A 14121-nucleotide genomic window follows, 5' to 3' on the forward strand; every position below is an offset into this window, starting at 1 on the left:
AAAGTGTAAATACTTTTGAGTTATGAGTTATAATTTTTTTAGCTGTTATTACTCGTGACTAATTAATCATAATTTGTTCTAAATTCGATTTGTATCCCTATAAATACTCGGGAGAAATATTCTGCTTCCGCGAAATAAAAAACATAAAATGTTGTCGTTTTGAAGAGGAATACATTTTTGTAAAATGATGATAATATCAAATATATTTATTTTTGAAAGATATTCGTATAGTTTTCAAAATTATGAGCGTTTTAAAAAAGAAAAAAAATCATCTCGTACACAATATAGCATAATATACGTCGTGTAAGATATAGTAGTGTGTGTGTGTGCGTGTGTATGAGAGGGCGGCGGTGCACTCGGGTCATCTATAACACGTTCCCACGGTCGGCCCGGGCCGGGCACGCTGCGAAGCTTGGGTCAAGTCACGCCTCTTCGCCTGCCGGTCCGTATGGAGAACTCGACGTCGTCGGGCCCGCGCACGCGTTTGTGTGTGCGTGTGTGCACGAGCGCCTGACCAAAGACGCCCCCAAACAATTAAAGCCGCGTCGATAACACACAACGACGTATTTTTTATGCATTAAAAAAAAATATATATATTATATAATAATAATAATTATCATGATGATAATATTACGGTCGCGCGCGTGCAATACCGTCGGACGCCGCCGACGTCCGAGTCGAACGCAAACGAGGAAACCCGGTCCACCCAATCGGTTTTTTATCATTATTATTATTATAAAATACCTATACCATATATTACACCGGTGACGTGCCGATGTAGACGAACTTTCTCGTCCGCTGGTGGCCTCTGCGCGCGTTGTGTCCGATCGTACAGGTATTTAGATCTTCGTCGGCGTGAGATGTGTCAGGTAAGTTTATTTTTCGTTTTTACGTGATGCGTTTTTCGGGTGTTCCTGATTGATTAGACGACCACGGTATACTTTTAGATTTTTCAATCGCCTGACTTACGTTCAAAATTAAATTCCGGAAGTGTTGCGTTTTTCATTTTTAGTACTGCAATTGCCTCGAATAATTCTCACAGCGAATAAATATTATTATAGTAACGATCTGCATTTTTTTTTTTTTTTTGTTATTCAATTGAAACCTAGCTCCGCCGTCGTATGAGATTTAAATTTAATTTTGATTATGACGTTAACGGTCGTTATTTTATACTATAACAATTCAAAACCAGAAACGCTACAATAGTGTTCGATCTTAATCTTTACCATAATTATTCTAAAGCTCTAATACTCGATATTATTTTTATTCTGTAGTTCGTTCAATCAAGTTTATTTAAAGTTTCCCCTATACGTAATAAATATTGCAGGAATTTAAGAATTAAAAGGTGACCCCTGATGGGACTTCGAAGTTCATCGCTGTCCAAGAAAAACGACGATACACTGACATGGGTGTTGCACAGGAGAAACTTTTGTCAACAAGAGCCCAGTCAGAAGCCTCGTGAAACGTGAGTACCTACCTGTATATCGTAAAATATATTATCACAATACGCAATATGGTATAACTTAAAAAAATAATTATTATCTCAACATTTTTTTTTTTTTAATCAAAGATACGTTTTAAAATACTTATCTTCGATTATGTCTCTAGAATTTTTTTTTTGTTATTGTTTTACTGTCAGTTGAAACGGACATTAGCGTTTGGCTGCATCCGAATTGCATACCATGTAAGTTAGGTACACACAAGTTTATTAATGAAATTAATAAAATAATATACATGTAAAAAAGTTTCCATCTGCATAGTGTTGCTAATAACAAAATAAATATACTTTTCCAAATTTGTAATATATAGATAACGTTGAATATGACCACGTTATTTATCATTATTATACATAGAAATAGTGATATTCTAAACTCGAAATATCAAACATTTTATAATATTATTATTTATTTTAAATATCATAAAAATGTAAAATACAGTCACTTGATCATCCTAAACTATAACAGTTTTATTTAACATTCAATATTTACAGTGTCGCCTTCTCCAATATTTATATATTATTTTATTGTACTTTTAATGTAACAAAAGCTCGTTCATTCAGAGGAAAAATAAGTCAAATTATATTATTTAATAAAATTATATGGACATGCAATTCTGATGTACCGTAGCGTTTGGATTTAAAAATAGTAAATAGGATATGGGATAATAATATTATTGTTGTTGTAATACAACACGTCTCTCACTTTAAAGTACATTTTTGTTTAATAATTTAATGTTTCTTCACACAAGAAACACGTACAAATGTACAATATCTTACATACACTTCCAAGCGTCTATATTTTTCAACAATAAACTATAAAATGTATTAATTATTAATTATTAGTGTGACAAAAATAATTTCACAGTATTTATTTATAGGTACTACCCACAACCCACACAATTATTATATTTTAGCAAAATTATAAAAATAGTGATAATTTTTTGCCTATAACGGGCCAATTAATTTGTTTTTAAAATCGGATCACCGATTTAAATGCCCTCCATACCCTCCCTCAAAAATTAAAAAAATTAAAACGATTTATACATTTATTTTGATACTATTCTATAATATGATTATTTACTATAAACATGTGGGCCATAGCATGACTAAATAATATAAAGATATATCGTTACGTGTTTCGAAGTGTTTGTCAATACGTTTTTCAAGTGAATACGATGCTCTATAAATTATAATAATATTTATGTTACAACGTATTCGTCAGGAAATCGTATGGCGGTTCAACATCGTCCGAATACCGTGGAAGAAGGCACAATAACCATGTTCAGAGAAAAAGAAGAAACCATGTGCACTCAAACATATTAGACTACGGCAAGCCCGAGCAGACGTATGGCTACGGAATATCTGATTTGGACGATTTCCTTTCAAAAGTAAGATTACTTAAAATAATATTTTTTTACGTGATATTTTTTAATATTGTCTTAAGTTTATTATACTGTATTAACTATAAAGTGCCAACAGTAGAGTAATTGACGCCTTAGACAAATTAACAAATATGCGCCCCTTCCAATATAAATAGTAGTCGTTTTATTTTAATTAAATAAAATTCAAGTGCCATCATATTTTGATAGTTTCTTTACCTACGTCAACAAATCGTATTTAAAAATACCCCTTAATATGCTTATTGTAATACATATATAGATTGTATTATTTTCTTTGAAAAAACAAACAAACAAATTCATATAATATTATAATTTATAATTATTAATTAGTTATTTATTTATATACATTTTAACATAAAAAAAGAAGATACGTTTTTATTAGCTGTAATTTCGAAAATCTTCTTTCGCCACATACATAATTAAGTCAACTTAACATTTAACTAAGAATTTTATTAATATCTGTTGATTGATAACACGATATTTATAAATAATTATTTAGTTATTTATATAACTTATACTTAAACAATATTTTTTGAACTGAATTTACTTTAATATCAAAGCAATTCATGAAAAAAATTAGAATATTTTACTGTATTGTTTTTAATATTAAATACAAAATATTATGTTCCATGTTATACGGTACCTATTTCCAATTAGATACCCGATAGGTTTGGGTACATGTCTAATTATTCATTAATTTTCCTCAATTTTTTCTAATTATTTTTTAGAATCTATTTACGCGATACGTGAACGGTGCACGTATTAAATATTACTGTTGAAGATATATGATTATAGCTATGTAAATGTAATCTATCTGCAGGGGATGTGTTTTTCGTGTTTCACATCAGAAAAGATTCGCAAAGAAATTAATTATTTGAGATGTTTTTGTTTTGTTTATGCAATGACGGCTAATTGCATATTGCGTTCGTGTATACTTCCTATTTAATATTTGGTATTTAGAAAGACAGACAGTCGTTAACGTTCGAGAAATAAACGATTAGACCGAACGATGGACCGCGTAAAGCACGTGGTTATACCGGCATTAATGACGTGTATCCTACCTATAATTGTAGTCTATAAAAATACTTACAAAACGTAATATACAGCACCAGTAATATTCCTAAAAAAGTATTCAATTACAAAAACAAGTTTAGTTTTTCATTATTTTTAAATCCGTAAAAAGACATATAGGTAATTTTTTCACGTCATTTAGACTTAATTATTTAAAAATTAATTAAGTATTAAATATTTTTAATATTGTGATACTTTTATCGTGATGGGTGATTTACATTGTAGATTTTTGAATATTTTAATTTTTAATTAATAGCCGAAGCTTGAATTTATTGTTTAACAAGAACGGACTTACGATTAGCGTGATTATTAATTTTGAGCCTTAAAATCAACGTTTACTTATCCCTCTTCCTAAACCCAAGTGAGTTGGACTTCGACCCTCCTCCTTTCTAATAAATAATAAATACAAAATATATCTAGTTTAATTAATATCCGTAAATTGAAACAAACAACTTGAAATATTTACATTGTTACAGGTATAATATCGTGTTCCAAACTAACTTAACCTAACAAACAAATGCAATGATGTAAACAATAATGCATAAATGAGTGACGATAAAATATAAATCTATGTTTATAGTAATTTTCGATTTGTAAATAATTTAAAATATCATTAATATTGAAAGTTCAATCCATAATTAAGTTTATTCAGTGAGTTAATAAAATTTGTTGGTTGATTGTGTATTCGATGCATAGTGTAAACTATAATATTGAACGTTATACCTACTTATATAAAAAATAATAGTTAAAAATAAAACTATATTTGTATGGTTAAAATTATTGTTCTTAGCGTAGATTTCCCCCTCCCTTCGATTGTCACAATTCAAAAAACCTTCTAGGAGATTTCTTAAACAAGTAATATTATGTTACTTTTTCCATTAATATTTTTATACGCATGCTTATAATGCCATTTTGTACAAATTGTAAATTTCTCTTAAAAATAAAAATAAAATCTTAAAAATAACGTCGATAAAAAAATAAAAAATGGACTTAATACATTCGCTATGTGATATGTCTACAACGTTTTTTAAAGGTATTAAAAATATGATTTCATACGGAATCAGGTATAAAGTATAACGGCGATACTCGATTAAGCACAGGCATTATCGACCAACTTTTTTTCTTGAAATAGTAAGCTTCTACATGAGAATAACAGATAAACAATTACATACGCTAATTTATATTCGTATAAAAATTCGTAAAAATGAGATATGTAATTTTTAACACCATAAAAAAAAATACGTATGTTAGTTCCTACACTATAGAAACAACCAACAAACAGATCCATATATATAAATTCCTATATAGCGGAAAAAATTAGATAACAAAGTTCAAATATAATATATTAAATTTAAATTTCATAAATAGATAGATAATGATAATACAAAATAATAAAAATGTTTACGGTTTTACAGACTATTTAATGACAGACAAAACTAAACATCACCAACATCCACACATTTTTAAAATTATTAAAATTCTTAAACTTTTTTAAGTAAATACTTCTATCAAAATTAGAACCACAAATATCAATAAAAAAATACACCTAAATAGAAAATTTTATTAATAACAACATTTTAGAATATGAAACAAACAAAAATAATTAATACAATATTATTATTGTCTATCTGTTTTAAAAATGTAATATGAAATTTATTAGGTATTATGCCAATTATATTATTATATTTTGATTTTATAATCTATAATCGGTTTGAGTAGGTATATTTAAATATTTAGTATATGAATTATAGTTTGATAATAAATTTGAAATTTAAACTTTTTTTGTAAGAACTTAGACATTTAGTTTTTTCTATTGCATACGCACCTATTTTACTGTGCAGAAACTTAAATTTGTATCTGTTTCTATTGTGTAGACGTGTAGTAACTAACATATGTATTTTTTTTACCTGATAGATTTCGTGTAAGAACTTATATTCGCCCTTTTTAACGACTCGATTGAGCACAATAAAAAAAATAAATATTGTGTAGAACGTAGTCAAATTTTTACTAGTACGTACTACTACGTATGTTGTTTAGATTTTTTTTTTAACTTTATATTCAGCATAATTTAGCATAGTTACAATAATAACAATAATAATTTATAATATTAAAAACTGATACGTATATTAACTAAGCTAAGCTCATATTTTATATACGGAGTTCCTTTAGATAAATACAGTATTAATTTATAATAAAAATATATAAAATTTCTCATACAGTTAAAAACGTTCATATAATTTTCTAGATATACAATAAAATTGAATATTTTATATTACCAATATTAACACCGAAGTTTTCTTAATCATTTATATTTACACATATCGATTCTTTACGATTTGATTGATATACGTATTCTCATTACGGTCATTAACTAATCTACTAATTCTTATTTTTGTATGAGTTTCATTGGTTTTATAAACCAATTTTATTAAATTAAAAAAGTAATAAATAACAAAGATATTATTCGAAAAACATCTACGAAAGTTGAAAATAACTAAAAAACTAAAAAATTAACTTCTTTATATTGGCTTATCAGGAGTACTCTAAATTTAAAAATTCTGACAATTCTAATGGCGAATATAAAGTTTCGAAATTCAAAATTCATTCCTTCGCCTAGATTTCGCGTTAAATGTGGTTCTCATAAAAAAAAAAAAACGGTTTTTGAGGTCTTTTGTTATACAATTTTCGAAAATCAAATTAATAAGTACATTAAAAGATAGAGTGACGTTTCAATAAACATTATTAGGTTTTTAACAAAAAAAAAATCAACAGGCGACTGTGGGCCGTAAAAAAAAAAATTGTAAATTTTCACATTTTTCTATGTTCATTATTTTTTAGCATCTCATATAAGGCAGGGGCGTCATTTGGAGGAGGGGATCAGAGAGTGTGGTTGCACCCTTTACTTTTAAAATAGTACTAAATTAACCTGTATCCTGCTAGGATAATGTTCAAAAGCTTTTTAAATGGTATTTTTTATGGTACACTGTCAATTATTATAATTGTTAATTATTTATTATATTTTAGTTTTTAAAACGATTTTTCCTAATTTTATTGATTAAATAATTCGGTACATGCTATGTATGGAAATGATTGAAAGTCGGATTATGTACGTAATCGTATATCTATTTTTATATGGCTTGCTTAAAACTTGGCATACCTAAAAAAAAAATCTGAAATGACATTTCTGATGACAACATACTTAAATATACTTATTAAAAGTTAGAAATAAATTTTCATTTTTTTTTTCATGTATGAGTGGTATACTTAACAAACCAACCAGCAAACACTTTTTTAATATTTAATAACATATATGTGAATAAAAACCAATAAAAGATTTTTTCATAAATATTTATGTTCAAATTTATTTTATTAAATATTCTACGATACAAAGTGGCAACGTCGCATCATTTTCGTTCTCTACAATCGTGTTTTTGGGGGTTTTGGGTCACTACCTGCCTATTGTTTGATAGCAACCGCATTCAATCGGGTTGTAAAAAAGGTGAATCGTGTTCAATTGGATTTCACTATAATTTTATTTGCAGTCTTTTTTTTTTTTTTAATAAAACTTCTTGGTAACTCTCATTTTCTCGGAACGCGCAAACGCGTTTTTAAAGTTAATCTGTCGTTACAATGTTAAATGTTAAGGTAGGAATATTGTTTTTACGTATCAAAAACGATTGCATACGAACTAAGTCCTAATAATATAATCTTTTATAACGAATTGAGTTCCTGGTTGTTTTAAAGTATATAGCAATAATTGAGTCTTTTGAATTTTTAGGTATGTAAATATTAGTTGAGTCAATATTTTAATACTAACCGAGTTTCGTCAAACTTTTAAAAAAACAAAAATTTCCTTTCCATTTTTAAAAATTTAAAACTATATTAGTAAACATTTACGTATAGGTGATGATAAAATTACATTTTTTTACTAGTAAAAATTTATTTTATAAACATTAAAATATTATATATTTCAAATCGAATATGCGGCAATTGGTAATTATTATATATTGTATTAGCAACGATAGATATAAAATCTAAAATTCCCGGCCTGTAAGATAATATGTTATTACTTATTAGATTATCTTACGAATCATAAAAATAATACGAACGATATCGTAGTCGTAACCATCGAAACCGCTCTTGACGCGCAGTACGCCGGTACGGCTGTGTTGCATGAGCGTGATACTAATAACGTAATCTATTTTAATACCACGCGACACTATTTCCGCCGTGTCTGGATAGTTGATTTTATATTTTACTCGAAATAATCCGCAGACTTAATTAGTATACGTCCCATGTGTACCAGGTACCTGCAATTAGCATAAAGCGACAAAAACGGTACGTCATGCAGCGTATTTCAAATGCTACGAAGTCAATAATGGTCGTAGACGACGTAGACCCATGAGTAATAATAATACGCTATATGAAAGATGATAGTTTTTACTGTGTTTTGACGGAATCGGGTATTTGAAAATGTAATTTATTTTCAAAAAGTTTAAACGAATTAGTATTCATGAAAATTAATGATCTCTTTTCGCCCGTTAACGGGACGCCACACCCGCATGTGTATCTCCGTCTTACATACATAATATACAATATAACAAATTTTCGTTCAACCGAATCCGTTTTATGTTGTTACCTTTAAGTTTGATAATAGGTAAATTCACTCTAATATCAAAGTTAACGACACAAAATGGATTCTGATGAACGAAAATTCGTCACGTTGTACAGTATGTAAGACGGAGATATAATATACGAGTGCGACGTCCTCTTAATACAATATTTTCAGAAATCGGTTATTACAAAATTCGGTCATTATGTCGATAGGAGGGGCGTGTGTGTTAACTTCACCGACTTCGACCTTTTTAGACGTTTTTTCGTGTAAATTCTACCGATTCGTTTTATTATCCGAATAAAAAAATAATGTAAATTCGACCTAAGTTAGAAACAGCATCGACGTAATGTAATTATGTAAGATAACATAATATTCATTGGCCAAAAAGATAGATTAAATAAAGACATAAGAATAATTAATTACGTCATTAAAAATTGTTTAGCTCGATTCACCACTGAGGTGGTACCTCGTATTGCAGGTGATATCGTTGTTTCCAGATCATACATAATACATAATACATTTAATTAAGAGTTGGTTTACAAGTTTATGTGTTGGTTATTTAATAATTTTAGCTAGAATACAGTCTATAATGACATTCAAAACATTAAAATGTGTGTATTTTATAAATCAATAGCAGTACGTTTACAAAGATCATAAGTATAAATTACCTGCTTAATTTTCGGTGTACCTACTATTACTTATTATTTCAGAGGTTCCCAAACTGTGCGCTTCGTTGCCGATTATGTTATTTGGTCTAAAAATAAACAACGATATTTTATCTATTTTATAAAAAAAAAAAAAAAAAAACGTAAACTTTATTAAGGTGCCATGATCAAATTTATTTCGGTTTCAAAAGGAGGGCGCCGCGAGTAGGAAAAGTTTGGGAACCTCTGAGTCCCGTTAATGGTATGGTGATGTATTGTTCACGATTTTAGGCTAAACGTGTCCACAGGTACTGTGTGCGTATGACGACGTCGTATCATTATAATTTTTCTTACATATTTTTCACGTCGTTGTCGCAATTATAGTTCGCTACAATCCATAATTAATAATAACAATAATATAATCGTGTAATGTTTTTCACGCAGTCGTCGATCGGCCGGCCGGGCAACATACCGATGGTGCTGTGCACGGGCTGTCTGCTGTACCAGACGCAGCTGGACGACCACTACCAGACGGAGGTGGCGCTGCCGCTCGGCATGGTGGTGAACGCGGTGTTCAAGAACGAGCAGTGGTTGTACGTGCAGACGCCGCACGCCGAGGAGGGGTACATACCGTACGGCAGCTGCTTGCCGCTCGGCATCGTGCCGCCGCCGGACGCGGCCAGGGCGCCGTGCTGGGAGACCCAGTCGGACGTGTTCCCCAGGCCTGTGGGCGACCGTCGCCGTCGGGGTCGCGGCCACCGGGGCGGCGGCAGCGTGGTCGGCTGTGGCGGCGGCGGCGGCGGCGATTACGACAACGATGACGACGACGACGACGACGACGACGATCACTCCGATGACGGCGGCGGCGGCGGCGACGGCAACCGTCGAGACGACCGGGACGTGGCCACGCTGCTGTTCCGGCGTCGCCACTGCAGTGGACGGCCGCCGTCGTCTCCGCCGCCGATCCGGCGACCCTCCGCCGCCCTCAGATCCGTCACCGGCTACGGATACTTGTGACGACGCCGCGTCGTCGCACAAATACTATTTGACGTACCGCTGCGACTCGTTTGCGCACATTCGACGTTTTTTACCTGAAAATCGGCGACACGTTGACACGCGCGTGTGAATCGTCACTGATTGCGCAGCAGGACTCGTTATCGAATATTTGACGGCAATATCATAATCTTATATTATAGTCGATCGTGTAAATTATAAAATTTTAGATTTTCCGTACGCCCAACTACTTTTTTAGTACAGTTTTTTTAGCGGTTATGGTTCAGTGTAGAGGCGACTACGACTATTGTCACCGGCTATGGTGTGTTGACGAGACTCGATAACTTTTTAATACGGACCACGTAGAAATATCTAATATTTTTGAAACTCGGCGAGGAAGTGAGAAGGAAAACGTGTGCGCAAACGAGATCTATAATATATTAGGGTTATCGTCACAGGCGTAGCCAAAACGTATGTGCGCAAACGAGTTGTAGCCGTTTATCCGGCACCTGATAATATCGCGTGTACAATGTCCTGCACGTCACTCGGTTAAACATAACGACAATAATATTTTATTGCTGTCCACCGTCGAAGTCTCTGGGGCGTCAGAATTGAGGGACTGCGTTGCGGCGCCTAAGATAATGTTTAAACTGCAACTGGTGACGCGGCAGTACACGAGTCATTCGTTCTAAAATCTCCGGGTGGTACCGGTACGACTAACAATAATATATATTTATTTTATTTTATTTTTTATATTGTTGTTACGATCGCGAGTTTTGTGACTGGGCGGCAGTAGATCTTACACTACGACATTATATTATTATATAATGTATTTTATAATAAATATTATTAAATACCACATTACGTTATTAATTATACATTGTATAATATGTATAATATAACTGTGTTATTTTAAACCGTATTTTTTAATCGTGTGTCTCGTGTACCTCATATTTTAAATTTTTACGTTCGTCCTGTCGACCGATTTTAAGGTAAAAACATTATCTCTGTTATTGGTACAATAGTTATCTGCGATATTTTAATTTTTAAAATTAGTAGAAAATTTGTTCTGCTGACACTTAGATAAAATGTATTTCTGATGAAAAACTCAGAAAAATTACTTTTTATCAACTTTCTCCGGTATTTTATAGTATGAACTGAAGATTTTTAGTTATTTCGGGATTATGGTTAAAACAGAAATGCAAAACCAAAACACACAACGGTTTTTTTAAACCTTTTTGATATATTTCGTTTTTATGAAGGTGAAAAGAAATCATGTAGGTATACTATTAAAACTTGTTGTATAGACTAGAGCTCTAAATTTACTAATATATGATTTTTTATGATACCATTTTAAATAATTCTTGAAGTAAAATAGGTATGAAAATCAGCAACAATGGCCGCCCGTGGTAGAAAGATGAATCTATCGAGCCATCGTTATTTCAGGTATTTCGCGTACTAAAAACGGAAAAAAATTAATGTCATTTAATATTCATAAAACGTGTATATAAATATATTTAAATAAAATTTACGCACAGTGTTTAAAAATGTAGATTAAATTATAGAATATAGACCATAAAAATTATTCTAATAAAATTAACAATAAGTATATAATAGGGAAAAAAGCCGTGATAGATATTCTAGATTAAGTACACCAGAAAATTTAATGAGAAAAAGAAAATGTAATATGTTATAGATGTAATGGGTATGTTGTGCAAACGTTGTTACATCTCGCATAACATTTAGACCTCGAGCTTAGAAAAATTTGGAGTATCTAACTCAAAGTTAAAAAAAATAATAGATTACAAACAAAATAGTTCATAATGGTCTAAGAAGCAGCTAAATGATTAACGCGTTACTCGCCAAAGACATTTTGGAATAAACAATCAAGTAGAAACCAATTTTGGAAAGTTTAACATGGAAATGCTTAGAAAAATAATCAAATAAATAAAAAATTTTCGGATATATAAAATCTACAATAAGAGGAAAGAACATAACGAAATGTAAAATAAAATCGTGACAATTCTTATAACTAAACAAAATTAAATTTCTTAAAAATGTATTACACAAGTCCAAAAGGAAAAAATACCTTTCAGCTATCAAAAATGCATTTGCAAAAGCTATTACCAACACAGATATAATCGTGACGATGTACCTATTTAATTTTAAAAATTATAACTACTTACTGAACATCAAAATACTTTAAATGTGACACAAAAACACGCATATATTTTAAAAACACAGTGGTACTATATATCAGTGAGAAATTCTAAAAAACGCAGTTCTTTGTTTCTTCACACCGTTCACAGTGCAATAGATTGATCCAGATAATGAATAAAATAACATGCAACTGTCTAACAGAATACGTTAAAAATAATCATAATATTTGGGTACTCTATCGTTAAATGATAGTATTCCCATAAAATATACTTGTACACGTCTCCACGCATTACTAGGTTGGGTAGGTACTATACTACTATTTAATGTCTGGCTCAACTATTGTCGAATCTAGTTATTTGGCCGCCCTGTGCCAACTCATAAAAATGCCGCCCTAAAATAACACCTATATTTTTTTTCGATTGAAAAAACTACTTCACAATTCACATCAGTTAAATAAATATTTAAGTATGTTTGTATTATTGTATGAATTTTATAGGAAAATAACTTATATATTATATTATATTTTAATTCAAAATATTACATTTGACTATTATAAAACATTTATTACTATATATTTAAATAATATAATTAGGGTTGAGGACTTCTAGCATTTAAAAATCAGAAAATATGTATGCACAATGCACATATTATGCATTATAAAAACAAGAAATATTCACTTAGATATAGTCTAAAATACTAAAAATTATATATTTTATGTTTATTATTTGAAATTAAAATATTAAAATAATATGGTAAATTATAATATCTACTATTATGAAATACGAAATTAAATACATATTTAGAAAAAAATGTTTGTATAAAAACTTTTTTTTTTTTTTAAAGTAATTAACAATCTGTATCAATATTAGACATAATAAGAAAATGTGGTAAAGGTAAACGAGACATGAGGTTTTTGTTGAAAGAAGCCACCCATTGATGACACTTTCTGCTAGCTTAATAATTATTTATTAATTTTTTTTTTTTTTTTTAATTAAATTTAAATTTGTATAAAAACTTAAAAAGTTAATTTCATCTCTTGATATTTCAATCTATATCTATATAAAATATGTTCTTAATAATTATTAAATTCACTCAAACATATTTGTATGCAGTAATGACAAAATATGCAAAACTAAGTAATATTTTAAAAATAATTCCTAGGTATAACCTATTTCTGAACAAGTATAAACAAAATAATAGTAATCTTAATTATAAATAATGCTTAGATACTTTTTAACTTATAACTGTTGTTAAAAAATTGTATTTTATCCTGCAGTCATTCTTCCATGTCTATTAGTTATTTATATTTTTAAAATTATTTCGAGTAAAAAGTCTAACTTACCTCACAATTTACAATAATTATTTATTTGTTGACTTTTTTTTCTACCACGGAGCTGTTATACAAAGTATAATTATCTTGTTATTTACTTGGTGACGACGAACGAAAAAGTAATCTTATTATACATAACGTGTACAATTTAATACAGTTAATACAGACCTTTGTAGAAAAGTGCCCTGTTATTTAAATATCAATGGTTATTTATAATTTATGGTCAATGCTAATAAATACCATAACGTATGTTATGAATTTATAAAAAATAAACAATAATACCGATAAAGCAAAAATTAAGGTATCTAGATATTTTAGAAAATTACATTATCTCGAACTATTCCTCATTTTTTAGAGTTGATTATTTTATTTTTAAATCATTTTAAGTTTAAAACATGTTCAATGAAATA

General features: G+C 29.9%; 1 protein-coding gene across 1 annotated transcript; it reads left to right on the forward strand.

The window, feature by feature from the left end:
• The first annotated feature begins 676 nt into the window (after positions 1-676).
• Positions 677-11104, forward strand: LOC112603014. The gene is made up of 4 exons (XM_025351417.1): positions 677-869; positions 1328-1465; positions 2721-2886; positions 9673-11104. Exons 2-4 carry the CDS (start codon positions 1356-1358, stop codon positions 10243-10245), a joined length of 849 nt encoding a protein of 282 aa, XP_025207202.1. The 5' UTR covers positions 677-869; positions 1328-1355; the 3' UTR covers positions 10246-11104.
• Positions 11105-14121: the final 3017 nt, after the last annotated feature.

Source organism: Melanaphis sacchari, unplaced genomic scaffold (genome assembly GCF_002803265.2).
Source record: "Melanaphis sacchari strain LSU unplaced genomic scaffold, SCAv2.0 Contig93_pilon_pilon, whole genome shotgun sequence".
NCBI classification, from domain to species: domain Eukaryota; kingdom Metazoa; phylum Arthropoda; class Insecta; order Hemiptera; family Aphididae; genus Melanaphis; species Melanaphis sacchari.

What these genes read in the sequence shown, in the direction of transcription:
- LOC112603014 (XM_025351417.1), top strand. Translation starts at nt 1,356, where the DNA reads ATGGGACTTCGAAGTTCATCGCTGTCCAAGAAAAACGACGATACACTG. An exon ending in AGTCAGAAGCCTCGTGAAAC is followed by an intron (nt 1,466 to 2,720) that starts GTGAGTACCTAC and finishes CGTATTCGTCAG; the next exon opens with GAAATCGTATGGCGGTTCAA. An exon ending in TGGACGATTTCCTTTCAAAA is followed by an intron (nt 2,887 to 9,672) that starts GTAAGATTACTT and finishes TTTTTCACGCAG; the next exon opens with TCGTCGATCGGCCGGCCGGG.